At 37.9% G+C, this 20,820-nt stretch overlaps 1 protein-coding gene across 2 annotated transcripts in view; it reads right to left on the bottom strand.

Annotated features, from left to right (window-relative positions):
- Positions 1 to 20,820, bottom strand: part of LOC126249032 (peroxisomal targeting signal 1 receptor) — a 244,690-nt gene that overhangs the window by 33,475 nt on the left and 190,395 nt on the right. For both annotated transcript variants that reach the window (XM_049950646.1, XM_049950647.1), the window contains exon 13: positions 11,105 to 11,275. In XM_049950646.1, coding sequence (XP_049806603.1) covers positions 11,105 to 11,275 — 171 coding nt within the window. The remainder of the gene's footprint in view (positions 1 to 11,104; positions 11,276 to 20,820) is intronic.

The following is a 20,820-nucleotide window of genomic DNA, read 5'->3' as shown; positions in this document are numbered from 1 at the left end:
TGTTTCAGATAAGAAGGGAGGTCATTCACATATATCAAGAACAGAATGGGACCCATGATTGAACCCTGTGGAACACCTAATGTAATTTCACCCCAGTTAGATGAAGTGGCAAACTTATTTAAATCACTTGACCCATATAAGGAAACTTTTTGCTTCCTGTTCTGTAGTTATGACTTAAACCACTCATATGCTATTTCATATATACCATAGAATTGTAATTTCTGTAACAATGTCATGGTTCACACAATCAAATGCTTTGGACAAGTCACAGTAAATTCCTATTGGTGACTTTTACTATTTAAAGACTCTATTATGTGACAGTAAAATTGTATATTGCTGTCTCAGTGGAACAACATTTTTGAAATCCGAAATGTGATTTACTAAATATCCAACTTCTGTTGAGATGGCTAACCACTCGAGTACATTACTTTCTTGAAGATTTTTGAAAATGCTGTAAGCAAGGATACCGGCTGATAATTATTGACATCTGTGGTGTCCCCCTTTTTGTAGAGAGGCCTGACAATGGCATATTTTAACCTGTCTGGGAAAATACCTTGAGTTAGTGATGCATTATGTATGTGACTCAGAACATCAGCTGTAATTGCTCCACATTGTTTTAATATCTTATTTGAGATGTCATCTACTCCAACAGAACATTTATTTTTCAAAGATTTAATAATTTTACTTATTTCATGAGAGGTTTTAGGTGAAACTTAATCTGACTAATTTTTTTCAAAACAGATTCTTCCATGTACTTCCTGGCTTTTTCTTTTGAACTGTTCACCAATTTTTTCTCCTACACTTAAGAAATGGTTGTTAAATACATTAGCTACTTGTGTACTGTTGGTCAGAATGGTCTCGTTCTCTTTAATAGTAATACTATCTACCCCAGTGGTTACTTTTCCCGTCTCCCTTCTAACAACAATCCATATTGATTTGATTTTATTGCCGGAGTTATTAATTTTTTCTCTAACAAACATTTCTTGATTTCCTTACAACTTTTCTCAGTATGTTACAATAATTTTTATAGTGTAAAACTACTTCTGGATCTTTACTATTTCTTGCTGTCTCATACAGTTTTCTTTTTCTTTCTGAAGACACTTTAATACCTGTAGTAATCCAAGGTTTCTTTGAAAAGTGTATGGTGTTACATTTAGTAATTTTCTTAGGGAAACAATGTTCAAAAAGGGATATAAATTTATCAAGAAATATGTTGCATTTATCATTAACATTTGGCTCATTATATACATCTCCCCCAATTAACATTTCTTAAGCTTTCTCTGAAGTGCTCTATAGATACTAGGTTGGGCGACCTCACACTTTTACTTAATGGTTTCCGATCTGTACACACTGTTAGGTTTTGTAAGTTAATCAGTTGCGCGTCATGGTGCGACAGTCCATGTACCACAGGGAAAGCATGCGTTTGTTTTACATCCTCTTTCTGTACAAATACATTATCTATTAAAGTGCGCGTCATTTATGTTGGCGGCCAAGTTTAGGTTTGTTCTGCGCATCTGACGTCACAAAACACAGTCAGCCAATGAACAGAGAACGACGTTGCCAGATCTCGACTGCAGTGCATAGCATGGACGAGTGTCTTCAGTTTTAGAAACGTTTGGTCATAAATAAAGTAATAAAATAAAAGCAATGTCTTGATAGCAGACTTTCTTTTATAGAAAGTTTGGAAAAAGCATTCTTTATACCAATTGCTTCATATTCTATTAGTTAATTAAACCAAAGAAGGAATAAGACTCCTAATCCAGGCGATAGTAAGGAAAGGTGTTTGTATCAATCTCACGAACCGCTTTTTCGCAATAAAGAACAGCGGTAATTGTTTATTTCCTATTGTACTTCGAAGAAGCATGAGTAATTCATAGTCATACCAACAGTGTTTGTCAGTATTTTGCGTGACGTGTTATAGTCCTCATGGAGTCGTGTAGTCATACGAGCTGCGTTAGCGTAACGGTTAAGGTGTTGGGCTTCTATGCGAAAGGTTATGAGTTCAAACCTCGTGCACTGCTTAATATTTTCATTATTTAAAAACAATATCGAAGTGCCTTACTTCACAAATTATATTCGTTTGAATGCATTTTTTTTGAAATTTCTACTGCTTTGTCTCTTCATTAACCCTTTCGCTGCTGCAGACACGTGCTCCCCGCATTCCGCGCTGTGCTCGATTTTGTCATCACTGCACTGCTCGCCTGTGCAGACACATGGTGTTCCCACTGCTTTGACACACTTATCATTCGATTTCACAAAAACTATTTGGCCCAAAAATTTGATTTTTACACGTCTTCTTGACTGATACCTTCCCCCCATAAATGACTTAATTTTGTTTCGAAGTTCAACGCAGTTATTATACAGCATTACATGTAGTAATTTTATATGAAATTTAGGTATCTTGTCCACATTTCATTCTCAACATTGTGGCAACTAAAATCGACGATAGAGAATGTATACTCTATGGACTTTTACCTCTGCAAACTCTTCAAAATTTCGTGCAATGGTTTACTATATTTAATGCTGCATAATAACTGCGTTTAACATCGAAACAAAATTAAGTCATTTATGGGGGGAAGGTATCAGTCAAGAAGACATGTAAAAATCTAATTTTTGGGCCAAATAGTTTTTGTGGAATCGAATGATAAGAGTGTCAAAGCAGTCGGAACACGATGTGTCTGCACAGGCGAGCAGTGCAGTGACAAAATCGCGCACAGCGCGGAATGCAGGGAGCACGTCTTTGTAGCAGCGAAAGGGTTAATGCGGCCATGGTGGCTTTACTTCATGAACTGCGCGCTCCCCCCTAAACGTAAGCTTGCGAACTATGCTATACTATGGCGCTGCTTCTATTGGCGCGTGTGTCGTGTGCAACTGGCAACGCAGCAATCTCCTGCGTCTGGGCGGGCATGCGCGAGCCGCCAAGATAAAAGAATTGAACTATAGCGTGCTACTGTCTTGAGCTATGTGTGTAGGGAAATTGATCACTGATTCTAAGTTGTATGTTGTTAATAACACTTGTAGTTCACTTTTACCATCAGAATTACTTAGAAAGTTTACACTGAAATCACCACAGATTAATAACTACTTCTTTTTGTCTGACAGACAGCATAATAGGGAGTCAAACTTATTTATGCACAACTCCCAGTCTCCTAATGGGGACCTGTACACTGTTGCTAATATCAATACTACATTACCTAGCTGAAGTTCACGTGCACAAACCTCAAAGTGCTGATCAACACAAAATTTGCTTACTTCTACAGTTTTGCATTTATACCCTTGTTTTATGAAAATGGCAACTACTCCTTTATCCATCCTAGATCTACAATTGTAAGATGCTACATTCTACCCACTTATACTGACACTATCCATGCCCACAGTTGCATGGTGTTCAGACAGACAGAGTATATCAATCTCATTCTTATTTTTGAGATCATCTACACACACTAATAGCTCATCTACTTTATTTTTTATTCCCCTGATATTTTGATGAAGTAAGTTGATACTGCCCTTAGCTTTACCCCTATTTACTGTACATGAAGTTTCTTTTATTCTATTTATCTTGATTGTCAGCTGTCTGGACTTTGGCTTTAACCTAAAAAACCTGTCTGCCTGGACCTATTAACCACAGGGATCACCCTTTGTGTGACTGTGGACCCCCTTACAGTTTCTGCTCATAGAGAAGCTAACTTATTTTTCCACAAGGCAAACATCCCTGTGACGCCAAAGTAAATTTTAGGAAAGCTTCCTGTTGGTTGGTTGATTTGGGGGGTGGGTGGCATGGAGTGTTTAAGGGGGCTTAACAGCAAGATCATCAGTTCCTCATTCATGGTACAGACCATAGGTGAGTAATGAGTAGCCTGCAGGCCACACCCAGCCCGTGATTGATTTCAGCCCAACCCATGCAAAAAATTCACAAATCTACTCCTAATTGACATCTGATTCCATTGGAAACCATGTGCTCAACGACTGCAATACTAGAATTGTATTACCAAGCTGCAAGCTCAGTTCAAAATTTGTTCATCAGCTCTTAAGTTCTTCTGTACTGATACCCTGTTGAAGCTGTAATATATGCTTTTATACTATGAATCTTCAAGACTTTAATATCTGACCTGAAGATGGTCACACAGAGACTGAATTACATTTGTTGTACTAAATAATTTCAAACCTTGTACGACCGATAATGTCAATTTTCTTGTTTACAGCACTCCTCCTAATCGTTTGTTGACTGGCATTCCGTATCTCATTGCCGTATTTTGCTTTTCTATTGTTTCTCGTATTAACATTACTAAATAATTTCTGTCCATTACGGCAGGGTGTATACACGGACAAGAGGAAAAAAACACCCGGATTTTTCCCAGATCTCCCGGTTAAAAATACAGTTTCTCCCGGGTGAAAATACACTTTTTCCGTGTTAAGTGACCGTATACTTTACCTCAGAACTGTAGAACGTATCCTTTGAATGGATATGGTTTTATACAGCAGTATAGAATTTCCCGGCACTTTAGAAAACGAAACTCAGGGCGAAAAAACACGCTTTGAAAAGATCTTTGATGTGCAGCAACATGTACGCTGCATATTTTCGTATTACGAAAGTATAAATTTGAATTACAACAACAGGAAAATTTAATGGTTTAAATTAATATACATAGTGTTGCTACAAGAAAAGCAAAGTTTTCGCATATAATATTTGTCTCTAAGATTAATAAGCTAGAAGAGAAGCTAAGCTTTCACATGTAATGTCGATTTGTTTAGCGCATGTTACACTTTAAGATACATCACACAAATACACCAGTAAAATTTTTAATACCGACATAAATCTCTGATCTTGTGGGCTAGATATTCTTCTAAATGGCTCGTCATCAAAGAGTTAATTTTTGAAAGAGAGCAAACGCTCTATGATTTAGGAAATTCATCATATGTTCTCGCACATAATTCATCTTGCGTAAAAGGAAATTTACTTTCAAAATAACGCTTTTCAAACAACAATTCGCAATATTTTCCCGCGACCTGTTAGAAATAGATTCTTTTCAGCAGTTGCCAGACAGCGCCAGATAAGAGGCGTCACCGCACTTGCGCAGCTACAGTGACATAGAAAGCCCTTATGTTCGTACGTGTAAAACATTAAAAGATCTTTTTTCTTGTCATAAAAGAAACTAGTCATGAGAGGATACTCCAAGAGCGTTGGAATTTCGTGAACCATACTGAAATGCATAGTTCGCCTTAAAGTGCACATTCGTATATCCAGATTCCCAATGACGTAGGCCTCGACCTGATATGACGCTTTACAGTGTAGTTTTCGGGACATAAATTTTCTTCGAGTACCAGTACTGCATTATCTCACGTTTGGTTCTTTGTTATGGCGTAATGTAATAAGTGCTAGAAGATGAAGATGTGCATTTGAAATGCAGCGAACAGTTGAAACTAGCCAATAGTGTGGAATTAAACACTTTGTTTCAAATAAATTCAATTCCTTCAATGCCTCAGCAGGAAACCCTAATAAAAGCCAAATTTCTTTAGCAAACTGACAAAAATAACTTTATGGTTCTCTAAGGCGATTAATGCTTGACTGTTAGAAAGGTGGAAATAAAATAAAATCTGAAACTAGTAACATATTTTCGCCTTCCATAATTATGTGAATATATTTTAATTAACTTGATAGCTCCCAGCAATAGAAATCCATCTTGTTTTCATTTTACGTGAGAGCAAACAGAAAAAACACTAAATGTAAACACGGGTCACCTGGAGACTACTACCCCCCCCCCCCCTCCATAACTCAGACTGCTCTGCGCATCAGAACGTAAAAAAAAAAAAAAAAAAAAAAAAAAAAAAAAAAAAAAAAACAAACACTTTTCAAAAATAAGTTCATTTTGTAGCACACAACTTTCTGAAGACTCTGATACATAAAACATGTATCTTTGAGGAAATGTAAGACACGTTATTTGGTCTTAAGTGTGCAGTGCAGTGCAGTGCAGTGCAGTGCCACGCCTCTTCAAACAACATTCTTATAGCGCACGTCACTGTATTTCGCTCTGTGGAACTCAAACGTATATATTTTGTAATGGATGCCATCAAACTATTTCAGGACAGTGGAAATTGATATGTCCTGTAGTGCCTATCCTGCTCCCAGTCAGCCGGTTTGACATTCTGCACAATCCCTCGCAATTAATACTGGATAGGATTATTTGTAACCAGGAGAACAAGAACTCTTCAGAAAATCTGGACTCTCTATTACCTATTAAATAATAACATGCTCTTCTGTGTAACATAAAATTAAATATAGGATACCTAAAACCAGTAAAGGCAAGAGACAGGCAAGACAGTACACGTTTCTTCAATCCTTAGGTCTAGCAATTTGTCTCTCTAATCTTGCTACAGCTTTACATGGCGTTCTTTCCTTTTTGCGAAAGAACTATTATCTTATCAAAGTTCGTCAAACGTTTTGCTACATGAAAAATGTAAATGTCGTCGTCTAATACTGAAAGAGCATTTAATACAATTAGTACCCCAAGACTGGTGTGGTTTCTCAATCTGATTACGTCTATTTTGTCACTGTGTGCCGGATAAAACAAAATAGGCCTTTCTAATATTGCAGCAATTGTAACACACACACACCAAATAAGCGACACTGCTTTGGCAATAATGATCATTTTTATAATACGATAATAAATTCACGAAGTACGAATACGAAATACCTATTTGGCCTACTACAAGCAAAAAGCTTTACGTTAGGAAATAGTTTCACATTTCATTCATGCGCTCCAGTTTCTCATGCACGAAGCCGAAAAATAGTAGAACAAAATTTTTGTATAAATTTGGAATCGTCATATTCTTCCATAATTTTTGTGATGTCCCCGTTTCTTCTCCTTCCTCGTTCTAACAAACAGTCTTGTCATTACTAATTCTGTAACTATTCCTACCACTGTCAAAACTCATTCTCCGGTTAACTTTACTAACCCTGCCACAATCACCGGTTTAGTTATCCAGCGATTATTCACCGGTTAGGCGTTATTACAAGATCGTACAGCGTGTTTCCTGCACTACTTCCAGAATGGAACTTAAGTGGCTGCTAGCCAGGGACTGCAACTGGCCCTGTCTAGTGTAGCGATCTGGCCAAAAATTTTCTGTCAGAATTTGACTTTCTTGGATACACCAAGAAGATAATACGTAATCTTTCTTACCTGTTATTCCTGTTAGTCGTTTATTTCCACTCTGGCAGTCTGAATCTATGGATTTCGCTAGTAATTATGACAACGCTGAACATTCGCAAACCGAATCAACCACATAAAGAAGCAGCAGTTGGCATTCTCCGGTTCGGTTTTATTCCGCTCAGCTCATATAGCCCTGTCCTGTTTTGTCTGCAGTTGGTAGACACATCACGTAAAATATGCACGCATTCAAAAATCAACCAATTCATTCAGAAATCAACTTGGAATGTGTTCAAATACCAGCAGGGGCACGTTTCAAAATCATATGAATAATCGATAGACCGACGTGCGCTGGATGCTAGGTGCTTTGTGAAACAAGATTTTTTCCCTCAAGAATATGAAATTGCCCCCTCCCCCCGAAATTGCCACCCGGTTCAGATAGCCCGGTTTGCCCTCACCCTCCACTAGATACGGGCCTGCTGCACACGCGTGAATCTGGCAGCTTGGGTGCACCAGTAAAATTTTTCCGGGTACCATGTGGTTGGTTGCTGCTACTACTACTTACACAGCCAACAGCCACATTTCTGTAGCCAGAAGCGGGAAAAGGTACTAAAAAGCCTTTGACACAGTCTGCTGTTGGCAGACGCTTGTAAGAGCATTTTGTTATTTTATAAGGCGCATTTCCTTTGCAATTTAAGTTTTATTTTCATTTTTTTTTCTCTCGTTCATGTTTTAATGCTGCAGTATTATTCTGCAGTAGCGGGTAAAGTAATATCCTTCAGTCAGAGTATCGGTTCTTAAACTGAAAACTTAAACAACGAAAAATTCCTGGAATTCTAAAAAATTCCTGGAATTCTAAAAAATTCCCGGGTTTTTCCCGGTTTCCTCCCGGATGAAAAAATTCCTGGGTTATTCCCGGATCTCCCGGGTCTTAGACACCCTGTATGGACATATTAGAACACTACAAGCAGTTGCTTTTATGTGTGGTTTCTTCTTTTTTTTTCCATGATGACATTTCAAAGTGTTTGGCAACCCTTCTTCAGCTGTTTACATTTATTTACATGTCACCAACATTAGTTCTTTACTAAAGGCATTGCTGAATCTTGCAATGGACATTTTAAGATAACTACTGTAAAATGTTGTAAGTAACTGTACACTGTTGGCAGTGCGTAAATAAATAAATAAATAAATAAAAACATCTGAAGTAAATAAAATAAAGACATCTGAAGATGGGGTGGACATAAAATGAATCTACTCTCAAAACCGTGTGTTTTGGGGCATAATTTGTTGGCATGGCATGTCAAGTAAGGGGTGTCATTCGTATCAGTGTGCCCATAAACATAAATTTCACAGACGCTATAGTTTTGACTTTATCCACTATGTGTGCTGCTGTCGCATCACATGACAGGTGGCCCACGAGTTTAAGTCAGTATTTAAACCATGTCAGTGGGTCACCACGGGCCACTGATGCCTGGTCTAGAGCATCTGGAGTTAGTAACATCTGCCAGAAATCTTATCAAAGTGTGACAATATGTAGAAGTGGTAAAAACCAATGTTGATGCCAGAGATGTGAAATAATTTTATAAGAGATAAAATTGTATGAGCCTAGCTAGTCTGCAAGCCAGAGTGCCAACGATGCCGCCCCCCCCCCCCCCCCCCCCCGCCCCCAAGGGCTCATCTGTGGCAACAGTCATATAGCCCATATCTCACTTCCCCCTCCTCTCTTCCTGTTTACAGGCTTGCAGGAAACACACTGCAATTACTGTCTGCAAAGTACAAAACAGCTAAAGGCTGAACTGTAAAGATCATCATATATTTAATGTAACATATGAAAGTTTTTACAAAAATCTAGACACAGCAACCTTTTCTCCTTCAATATAGAAAATATGGAGTGCAACATGTCAACGGAGACAATGGGCATTTTAAAACAGAATCTGAAAGCAAATAGCCAGTTTTCTGATGACTTTATGAATGAAATACTCAAGTTACTACAACAAATAAAATAAAAAAGTGATTTCAACTTCATAATAAATTTTATTGGCAAGGTGCCTTCACAAATAATTTCATAAATCACGTTGAACACACTATTTTCATGCACATTCTGACAAATAACTATAACATACTACATTCACTGTAGTACACTGATGATAACTGAGCAATTACATGTTAAAATTAATAAAAATGTGAAAATATAAAGCAACAGAATAGATGAACATATCAAGTTCACAATAGAAACACACATGATAATCAAATAAATCTTTTGATAAAAACAGCAGCACAAGGAAAATATGATGATAAAAGAACAGCACAAGTTGGTACAAAATGACATATAAACAGGTTAGGTTAGGTTAGTGGTATTTAACTTCCCGTCGACAACGAGGTCATTAGAGACGGAGCGCAAGCTCAGGTTAGGGAGGGATGGGGAAGGAAATCGGCCGTGCCCTTTCAAAGGAACCATCCCGGCATTTGCCTGAAACGATTTAGGGAAATCACGGAAAACCTAAATCAGGATGGCCGGAGACGGGATTGAACCGTCATCCTCCCGTATGCGAGTCCAGTGTGCTAAGACATATAAACACAAACCCTCACATAAAACCACAAACATTTCTAAAAGCAAGACATAATCACAGCATAGAAAACTGATGATTCAATAAAAAATATGTCCCAAAATTAATAAAACGCAGTGGGGCAAACTTGCATCTCACACTCTCCTGTACACTACTACCCCTCCAACAACTCACTGGCAGCTACTCTATCCACTTAAAACATTCTGTGGACAGCCCTTCCCCTGTACCCACTCACCTCTTTTTTCCTACAAAACAAAAGACAAATAAAACAAGAAAAAACTATTTTCATGAGAATATGACAAAAATTTTCCCCGGAAAGTATAAATATGACCTTTAACCTGTGGCCACATCCAGGAAAGCACACTAAAAATCATCACATCTTAAAATAAATGTAAGTAACATTTCATTTCAAGCAGAAATGGGAGAAGAACAGTTTTAGAATTATAATTAATATGTATAAACTAAAATAATATTTCAGAACAACACTTGCAATGTCTACCACAGAAAGAGAGACCAATGTCATACATAATAAATACTGTATCATTATTTCAGGGTGGAACAGGGGTTTTGTTTGTAAGCAAATAGGTCTTTACATTTTTGCATAATTCAAGAGATAAATCAGGTTATTTGTTGGATTACAAAAGATAAGAAAAGATAGAGAAAGTGGCCTAATGGAACATGGGTAGGTTACATAAGAAAATATGCAGGAGCAATGTGGATGTGTTCTACTGCAGACCATACTGCATCAAGAAGTCCGGAGGTACCTTTATCCTTTATCTAGCAAGTAGTTTCTGTTGATTGTGATAATAACTAATGAAAAACAGATTATTTAATTATTTTAAGCCCAGGATAAGGGTAGCAGAAGGTGGCCAAGTCCAAATCATTAATGATGTCTCAGAAAATATATGGAGAAGTAAGACCATGAAAGTGCTCAATCTTAAATTACCCACAGTCTTTTTTTAAGTTATTAACTGATGTTACACACATTATTGTTTGTCCAGCACTGTAACTGATAAAAAGAGGTGTTTTTGTCATATGCTTCATATATGTCAGTCTAGCAAAATATTGTCTTTCACTAATAATATTAATATGTTTATTTAAACAGCTTGATAATATTTTAAAGGAAAGAAATAGGGCACATTCTTCTACAACAGTGATGATTTCGTATCATCAAAAGATTTCTTGATCATGTTTCTCAAATTATGCACGTGTGTGTGTGTGTGTGTGTGTGTGTGTGTGTGTGTGTGTCATGGGGGGGGGGGGGGTCCTTTTTCAAACAAAGCCATCAATTTTAAACTATGTACCAGTATCTGCATTGAAATCTGGTATATACTACAGTATTTCACAGAACAGAAGTAAGTAAAGAAAAATAAGTACGAAAAGTGGGTTTACCTTTGCTCCACTGATTTCAGTAGCTCTTTGTCATCCATCAGAGTAAGGACAGTCCTTAATGAATTCCATATATTATCAGACATTATGGTTCCACTACCACCACGATAATTTTGTTGCTGTGATATAGATGCTTGCTGATTTAGTGAAACAAGGAAATGCTGTGCGGCCTCCCTAAGAAACAAAATCCATCTGTCTCCATTTAAATGTCTAAGAAGTGTTGACAATCCACAAATAAAATCAACAACAAAGGAGAAAATTTTTACCACTCAAAAAGTACAGAAAAGAATATAGATATTGTAGGAAAGTTCTTATAGAATGGTTCAAATGGCTCTGAGCACTATGGGACTCAACTGCTGTGGTCATAAGTCCCCTAGAACTTAGAACTACTTAAACCTAACTAACCTAAGGACAGCACACAACACCCAGCCATCACGAGGCAGAGAAAATCCCTGACCCCGCCGGGAATCGAACCCAGGAACCCGGGCGTGGGAAGCGAGAACGCTACCGCACGACCACGAGATGCGGGCCTTATAGAATGTAAAAACTTTAGGATTAAAGGAGACCACTCACCTAAAAGCAGAAGTGTTCAGTCGCCAATAAGCACAAACAAAAGAAGGAAAACTTGCTAGCTTTTGGACTTATCCTTTGATGAACTAGAGTGTATGGACACACACACACACACACACACACACACACACACACACACACACACAGCTAGACTGGCAGTGCCAATGCTACTTTGTTTTGCAGCAGGTGGGCTAGTTGTGCTGGGGGTAGTGTCAGGTGGAGTGGGGGGTGGGAGGGGAGGAGAGGAGAGGGGGGGAGAGGGACAGAGAGAGAGAGAGAGAGAGAGAGAGAGAGAGAGAGAGAGAGAGGCCAGCAGGTAAGGAGAGGGACAGTAGACAGTGGGTGGCTAGTGACTCAGGAGGAGGCCAGTTTGCTGGCTACGAATGCAGGAGGGAGGGGTGGCAGGTGTAGTTGTTGCAACTGGTCGGAAGTGGCACACACTGAAGGCTACATAGAAACATTAATTGAGAGAAGGTGACAGGATGGAGGAAGGTGCAGAGGCACTGGGTCACTAAGATTGAGGACAGGATAAGTACAGGAACAGAGGCTGCATTTTAAGGGTAAATCCTATCTGTGTAGTTCAGAGAAGCTGAGGTGGAGGGAAGAGTCCAGATGGCTCGGGTTGTGAAATAGCCATTGAAGCTGAGCATGTTGTGTTCAGCTGCATGTTGTGCCACTGGGTGGTCAACTTCGTTCTTGACAGCAGTTTCGCAGTGACCATTTGTCCTGGTGGACAGCTGGTTCATAGTCATACCAACATAAAAGGCTGTGCAGTTTCTGAAGCAGAGCTGGTATATAACATGGCTGCTTTCAGAGGTGGAATGCCCTCTGATAGGACAGGATACGCCTGTGACAGGAGTGGAGCAGGAGGTGCTGGCTGGATGGATTGGACAAGTCTTGCACCCAGCAAATTTACCTTCTTTAGAGTGTGCCTATCGATGACTCCATGGTTCTGCTTTTCAGTGAGTGGACACAGCAAATGCAAATGAATTCATCAATGCTCTCTCTCTGTCTCAGTCTCCAAGTGCGTGTGTGTGTGTGTGTGTGTGGGGGGGGGGGGGGGGGTCACCACCAGGTGCAATGAACAGTGGGATGAACTATGTAAAAGAACTTCAATCAGAACGTGGTGTTATGAGTCCTTCCTTATACAACAATAGTTAGTGAACCGTATTTCTGGATGCCACATGTGTGTGGCTCTAAAAAGTATTTTAATTTTTTTGCATTCCCAAGAGTATTAAAATAATTTAAAATGAAGGATGCTAACATGTTTTACTGTATCTTAAAGATAAAGATAATGGTGATTACATCCAGCACAGAAATGTGAGAGATTAGATTACCTCTAATGCTGCATACATGTTGAACATGCTTCAAGGCAGGAGCAGGGAACATTTCTGAATGAAAATGACGCTGTCTTAAAAGAAAATTGCTCTCTTTAGAAGATGGAAGATATGTTGTTGTCAAGAGCAACATGGAGAATCCTATTTTGAGCATCAAGTTGCCCATCATATGGGCAAATGCTTCATGATGGATCATACACATCTGGACTAAGTGTGAATCTTATGTTATTGAAGATGCTTCGAACAACCATATTAGGTCACGTTTCACAAATAATCATGTATATGTGTAAAATAAAAACAAAGTAGAAACTATCATAATCACATGTGAATCAAAAATGTTCAAATGTGTGTGAATTCTTATGGGACCAAACCGCTGAGGTCATCCGTCCCTAGACTTACACACTACTTAAACTAACTTATGCTAAGGACAATAACAACAACACACACACACACACACACACACACACACACACACACACACACACACACAAGGGAGTGAGTGGCCCACATGTCAGTCCTTTTTTCCAAACATCATATGCAAATGGGTTAAATTTATATACATTTATGGTTTCACAATTTGTAAATACTTTCTAATTTCTGTTAGTAAAAGATTCTGCCTGGATTGAAATTTATTTGTAACCATACACAGTTGTTTCACACACATTTCAGAGCAAGTCCTTATCAGAAATCAAAATGAAGAACAATAAATACAAAGTAATGTATCAATTTCAAAGTACATACACAAGTCACCTGACCAAAAGGCACTTAAAAAAAAACATGTTTGTTAATAAATAAACTACAAGCCAGGCATAATCTAGTATTAGAAGTGCTACTACAGCGATGAAAGACCTCTAATTGGATTTTATATGCATCATCAACATATTATTTCTTATTATATATTTTTATATGTTTATTATTTCTTGTTTGAGCCATTCCTTCATTTACAGTTCATGGTTCTTCATTTTTCTGCACTCTCCCATTGCCTTTCCCCATTGTTCATTCAAATATACTGCTGCCAATTTTCATTATCTTGCCTCAGCAACACTTTTATCATCCTCAGCATATGCTTCCAATAATGTTATGTACAGACTCTGAAGATGTGTGTCATGTCAGCAGTGGCAGACATTTGAGCCTAAGTGAGCTCCCGTCATTTATTCAGCATTGATGTACAGAAGGGCTTGCCCAAAGCAGTCACAAAACCACTACCCATCATCATATCAGGTTTGCCATTGACTGTCAAATACACTAATTTTGATGTCACACTCTTGCGTTGGCCCATGTAAGGGTGGCCCAGTACTTCTCAGTCCTTCAAAAACAACTGAGAAGTGTTCAGCACTTACTCTCTCATGGAAACATCATTTTTGAATGTTCCAACTGCTTTGCATCAATAGATAGATATTCACTCACTCAGTACTGTCATTTGTGGTGTAGTATGTTTTAGTTCACTTTTTTAATTGCGTAACATAGTATCACTTACAAATACTACTTCTTTTGTTTATTTCTTTGCTGTAGTGGGCTTTTGTAATGGATAAATTCATTACTCGCTTGTCAATGAAGAAAAGTGATTTGGCTATGACATATGTAGAGACTGCTTCAAATGGCTCCGATTCAACTGCCATATTGAATGAAACAAAGAAAACTGATCATATTGGTGGTAACCACTCTTTTCAAAACCAGTGAAAAGATAAATATATCTGGATGATGTATGACGAGAAGCGTGATAAAGTGTTTTGGTCTCTAAGGAAATGAGTTCCTCTAGTGGGCCTTTTTCAAAGAAAACTAACAAGACAAAAATGTGATAAAAACATTTGTTGAAAACTGCAAAGACTCAATTCAGAGAAACAGAAATATTTCATTTTTCCAAAACAAAAGACTGCAGTTCTGTAACAGAATTTTAAAAGGATCATTCCGATTCATAATGATTAACTGTGCTCAGAAATATGATTTTAGATGTGTGTAAATGTAAAAATTATTTCACTGGAATTACGGAGGACTCAGTGTGCTTCTTTTCCTCAAATATGCATGTCAGCAAATTGATTCCCGAGGCGATGAAATTGATACAGATCACTTTAACTATACCAGTTTTTACACATACAACAGATCATTCTTTCTCCACCTTTCACAGATTAGAAGCTTACCTGTGCAATATCAAGACACTAGAGAAATTAAACGATGACGCTGTCATGCATATACATAAACAAGAACCAAAATACTTGAACTTTGACACCAGTGGCAGCCATTTATTGTGTGCTAATGTGCTACAGCACATGGTCAGTAATACACGAAACTTATGCCATTTCCCTTTGAATGATAGCCAGAAATCAAACTATAATTACGTCATTTCTCTTCAAAAGCTTACTGGTATGCAAATAAAATGGACAAACCATGTTTTGTAGCGCCCCCTATGTGATAACTAGAAACCAGTATTGAGTGCTAAAATGGTGGTCAGCCGCACTATGATGAACTCAGAGAAGGGATGTAGCTGTCTGTTTTTTACTGCACATGTGCTGACTTAGCATCAGCCCTTCCTGCACTACAAGTGCTACATTGCTCACAGCACCAGGTCAGTATTTTTCTTTGAAACTGTATGTAACATATTGTGCAAGCGTAGAGTATGATGGATTTTTCAGAAGTCATTTTCATAACGGTGTTGTAGTTGAGTGGTCTTGTGCATTGACTGGCAATTCATTAACCCGGGTTTGATTCCCGCCATTACTAATAATTTTTTTTCTTAATTTTATTTTCTTCCCCACTTAAATTATTATAAAAGTTGAATATTTAAAGAGTTCAGTTTATAAATGTAAAATTAATATATTCAATGTAGTTATCAATTACTACCCTTTTAAGTCAAAAGGCTGTATGGTAGACGGTGGTAAAAAAGAAAGTGAGTATACAAGGAAATTTAGTATGAAAGTGTTTTCTGCAAATAGAACCTCCTCCAGTAGATCTTTCAAGGATAAAGCAAGATTTGAAGAGTTCGGTAGATCTACTTTTTTAATTTTATTTTCATTTATTTCAAACGTAAATCAAACATCTTAATTGTCCTAACCAATCATTAAGTTTGAATACTCAAACACTAGTGAAAATCTCAAAGAGTTATCCCAACTACCAAAGAAATTGGAAAGTTATTAAAACCATATAATGCTAGTAGAGAAGACTATTACAAGCAGAACTTCTGAAATGGTATCTACTAAAAATTTAAAAAAGAAATGAGCTAAAATTAATCTTTGAGAAAACCAGGGAAACAGAAAAACTCCCAGGAGAGTGGAACGTGGCCTTGATACATCCATTACACAAGGAAGGCAAATAACAAGATGTTAACAACCACAGATGAATTTATTTCCAACCAGCTGCCTACAACATATTCCCCAAAATTATACTAACCAGAGTAGAAACAACACTGGAGCATAATTTAGGTGAATATCAAGGTAGTTTTAAGAAGGGCAGATCACGTTCTCAACAAATATTTAATCTGAAGTCAATAATTTTCCACAGGTTACTGAATTCAATAGATGTTTGTAGATTTCGAAAAGGCCACTGATTCTGTGGACAGAAACTGCAGATTAAATAAAACTGTGTGTAGGAGCATGTTGATGCTCCTTTGAAGTTCCTAGAATATTTCACATGAGTAGGCTATCACAAAAGGTAAAATACTATCTAAATATTTACTTGTAGGGTATGAGGGATTTTTTAGCGTTAGTGCGATTGCCCAGCCATAATTTTTTTCCCCTCACAATGTTAACAATGATTGATTGTAAAACTGAAATACAGTTAAACAGTTAAATTTATTTAAGTAAAATTAATATATTCCATTTCGTTATGATTATGACTCTTGTCAGTCAAAAGGCTATGAGCCAGCATATTGCAACACATAGGTAAAACTCTGCATGAGCTGCACTGCGGTAAACATTTTCATCAAATGATCCACTGTTTGTAGGAACCCATTCTTTAGTAGTGAGAATTAGAAATTACATAGAGATTTGGAAAAAAACAACTCTATGTGGACTGTGGATTACTTCTTGTATTAATTAATTAATTAGTGTGGAAAAAGAATCCAATAAAAAATTATATATTTGTCTTTATCAAATAAAACTGGATTTTCAGGAGGGTTAGTTTTCAACATTGGTGAACTGTGATTTACAGCAACCACATTTATTTTCAAAAGCCAGTACCCCTGTCTGCATCTACTCATCATATCATTGTGAAGTGCGTGGCAGAGGGCATGTCCCATTGCACCAGTTATTAGGGTCTTTTCCCCGTTCCATTCAAGTATGGGGTACAGGAAGAATGATTGTTTAAATCCCTCTAAGTGTGTTGTATTAAACCACTCTTGTCCTCCTATTGATAACTATGGGAGAGATATATAGGGGATTGTAGCATATTCCTAAAGTTGTCATTTAAAGCCAGTTCTTGAAACTTTGTAAGTAGACTTTCTCAAGCTAGTTTACGTCTATCTTCAAGTACCTGCCATTTCAATTTCTTCAACATCACTGTAACTCTCCCCTGCGGATCGAACAAACCTGTCACTATTTCTGCTGCCTTTTTCTGTATACGTTCAATATCGCCTGTTAGTCCTATTTGGTACAGGTCCCACACACTTCAGCAGTAAGTCTACCACCTGCTTTACCCATGACTCAATATGATGCTTTTTCGTTTTATGAAGTGTACAATTTTACATTTCTGAACATTTAAACCAATTTGCCAATCTCTGCACGATTTTGAAATCTTATCAAGGTATGATTCAATATTTATGCAACTGCTTTCAGACACTACTTCATTATAGGTAACTATTATCTGCAAAAAGCCTGAGGCTACTATTAATATTGTTCACAAGGCCATTAATATACCATGTGTGGCTAAAGTCATCCCAGTCTTTAAGAAAGGTGAAAAACTCAACACAGAAAATTACAGACCCATATTGCTGTTACCTGTGTTTGGTAAACTTTTGGAGAGACTAGTTCAGCAAAGACTAATAAATTTTCTTGATAAGAACCAGATGCTATCTGATGCCCAGCACAGTTTCAGAAAAAACAAATCCATGACAACTGCCATATATGAGTATTTACACTGCACCCTAGATGCCCTAGACAAAAAACAAAAAGCACCTGGGCTCTTCCTAGATCTGTCCAAGGCATTTGATGTCACAGACCACAAGATTCTTCTCAACAAACTAAGAGTCATATGGCATCAGAGGCACCCCACTAAACTGGTTCAGCTCATACCTGACAAATAGGAAACAAAAAGTGTCAATAAAACATAACAACTAAGAACATATCAAAACATACTACTCTGACTATTGCAATATTAAATAAGGTGTGCCCCAAGGCTCAGTACTTGGACCAGTGCTCTTCCTTGTGTACATAAACGACCTACCGTCAAACATCAATGCCAGCACCAGTACACTCTTTGCAGATGATACCAGTATCCTCATAACAAGCAAAAATGAACATGAACTCCAAGAGGTCATAAATGGAAATACAGACGAACTTGGTGATTGGTTTGAGAAAAACAAGCTCATAGTTAACACAAAGAAAACCACTTACCTAAACTTCCACCTAAGAACAAATAAAATTATGCCCGATATGAAATTACATGGTTCCCAAATATCCCCAAATACAGAAACAAGATTTCTAGGCCTATGGATTCAGGATAATCTAAAATGGCAAACACACATTAGTAAAACTAATAGGAAGCTAAACGAAGTGTGCTATGCCCTACGAATCCTTGGGTACTGCACAAGCCAGGAATCTGTTCACACAGCCTACTATGCACAATTACACAGTGTAATGCAGTATGGTATTATATTCTGGGGAGACTCTACACATAGCGCAAACATCCTCCTCACCCAAAAGATGCTCACCCTACCCCTTGGCAGCCTGTATATACTATAACTACGCAAATTTGTAAAAAGTAATATTAAAAAATTTAATAAAAATGTAAATGTCCATGACTATGGTACTAGACAGAAAATGGAACTCCATGTTAAAGAAATGCGCACCTCTGCCTTTAAAAACTCTCCCTTCAACAAAGGCATTAAAATATACAATAGCCTGCCATCAGAAAAAAAACAGTAAGTCCCTGACTGTATTTAATAGAAAATTAAAATCATTCCTACTTGATCATTGTTTCTACAGTGCAAGTGAATTTCTGCTTCACATAGGTGGAAGGAAACATGAAACAAATTGCAGCAAAGAACTTTGTAAAGAGTAAAACATTAATGCAAGTATGTGCAAAAATCTTGCATCTGTATCATCTGCTACTATGCAAATTAAGTGCAGAAAGAATATCTAACCAGGTACTGTTGTGTATATGAGTCAGAGGAATATGGCACTAAAATACAAATGTGTAATTGAGTATGAAATTTGTGTGTCCATAACTTCTCAGAAAATATGTATGTAAGCTCATGTTTGTGTAAACTTTTGGCATATTACTTCATGCCAGTAAATTATCACAATGTCCAACATCAAATGTATGTTTGTGCATCACCATGACAATAGTTTCCGATGTGATTCTACACCCACCCCATCATCAAGACTTCACTAATCATTTGCTGCAGAATGTTACTTGAGCAGAGGTTTTCACAAGTGCTTTAGCAGGAGAAATGTAGGGACAGAAACCTGCTGGGATTTTGGAGATATTTGTTAGCAATAGTTGACTGTAGCCTAATATGTAATGAGTTTCTGCTACATATCTGGCAGCAACAGCTTCCGTCTCAAGAACAGTTGACATTAATAGCATATGAAGGACAACTGCTGGATAAATTCCTGCAAGTAGCTGATACAGCACATGCCACACTAGAGTCAACCACTGTGACACACGAGTAGCAACAAATACGAGTACCACAACAGAAGGTGACAAACACGCACCACAGTTTTTGGAGGAGCTGATGCCGAATTATGCTGCTGCATCTTGTTGACGATCACCGGACATTACTGGGGAACTCTGAGAGTTACAGACCACAATGTAAGAATTGTCATGCAGTTACAGAACTTGGAGTTATGGACAGACTATGATAAGAGGACGTAGTTGTGTCGTGCATCCAACCTACAGCCATTAGACACCACTCAGCGTCAAACTACAGTCGATGATATCTGCTGGCACCACAAACAGTTTGGTGCCCATGCTACAAAGTGCACAAAATCATGTGAGAACTCAAATGGCAAGGGCAGTCCAAATTAGGCACCACAGGCTGCGACATTCACAAACACCACCACCAATAAGTAGAGTCATATTGTACCAACGCACAGATGGACACACGGCAAAGGTAAGGCTCATGATGGCAATCTTACAACTTTTCTGATGAGTCATGGCATGACATCGCGTCGGTTGCACGTGACTGATAAGATTTGAGGCTTAAGATTTTTAATAGATTGGTTCAGAAGTCAGCAGCCTTCCAGTGACGGGCACAGTTAAGATGACAATGCAGGAGCCCTTACAGTTGTTAGCCAACAACAACTCCAGCATCCAAATGCAAGGGTACAAAGATATGACGATAGACAATGGCTTTCCTGCTCTCTACAATTGGAGTTTAGTGGTGGCAGACATTACACAACCCATATTAGGTGCTGATTTTCTGTTGCACATTGCACTAGCTGTAGGCTTGGCAAATGCCTGCCTTATATGTGGGACACAATGCGACAGGATAAAGATGATTCAGAGAGCTTTTGTGGACAATGTAATAGGAGTAATTAATGATGCAAGTAAACAGTTGATCCCACATATGTCTGTGCAGTCAAGCAGTGTTAAGTATAAGACAAAGCATTATATGCCCATGACACCAGGTCCACCGGTTTCACAACGCATCCAGAGAAC

This window comes from Schistocerca nitens, chromosome 3, assembly GCF_023898315.1.
Source record: "Schistocerca nitens isolate TAMUIC-IGC-003100 chromosome 3, iqSchNite1.1, whole genome shotgun sequence".
NCBI classification, from domain to species: domain Eukaryota; kingdom Metazoa; phylum Arthropoda; class Insecta; order Orthoptera; family Acrididae; genus Schistocerca; species Schistocerca nitens.
The sequence above is the reverse complement of the archived record's forward strand: the minus strand, read 5'-3'. Positions and strand labels throughout refer to the sequence as shown.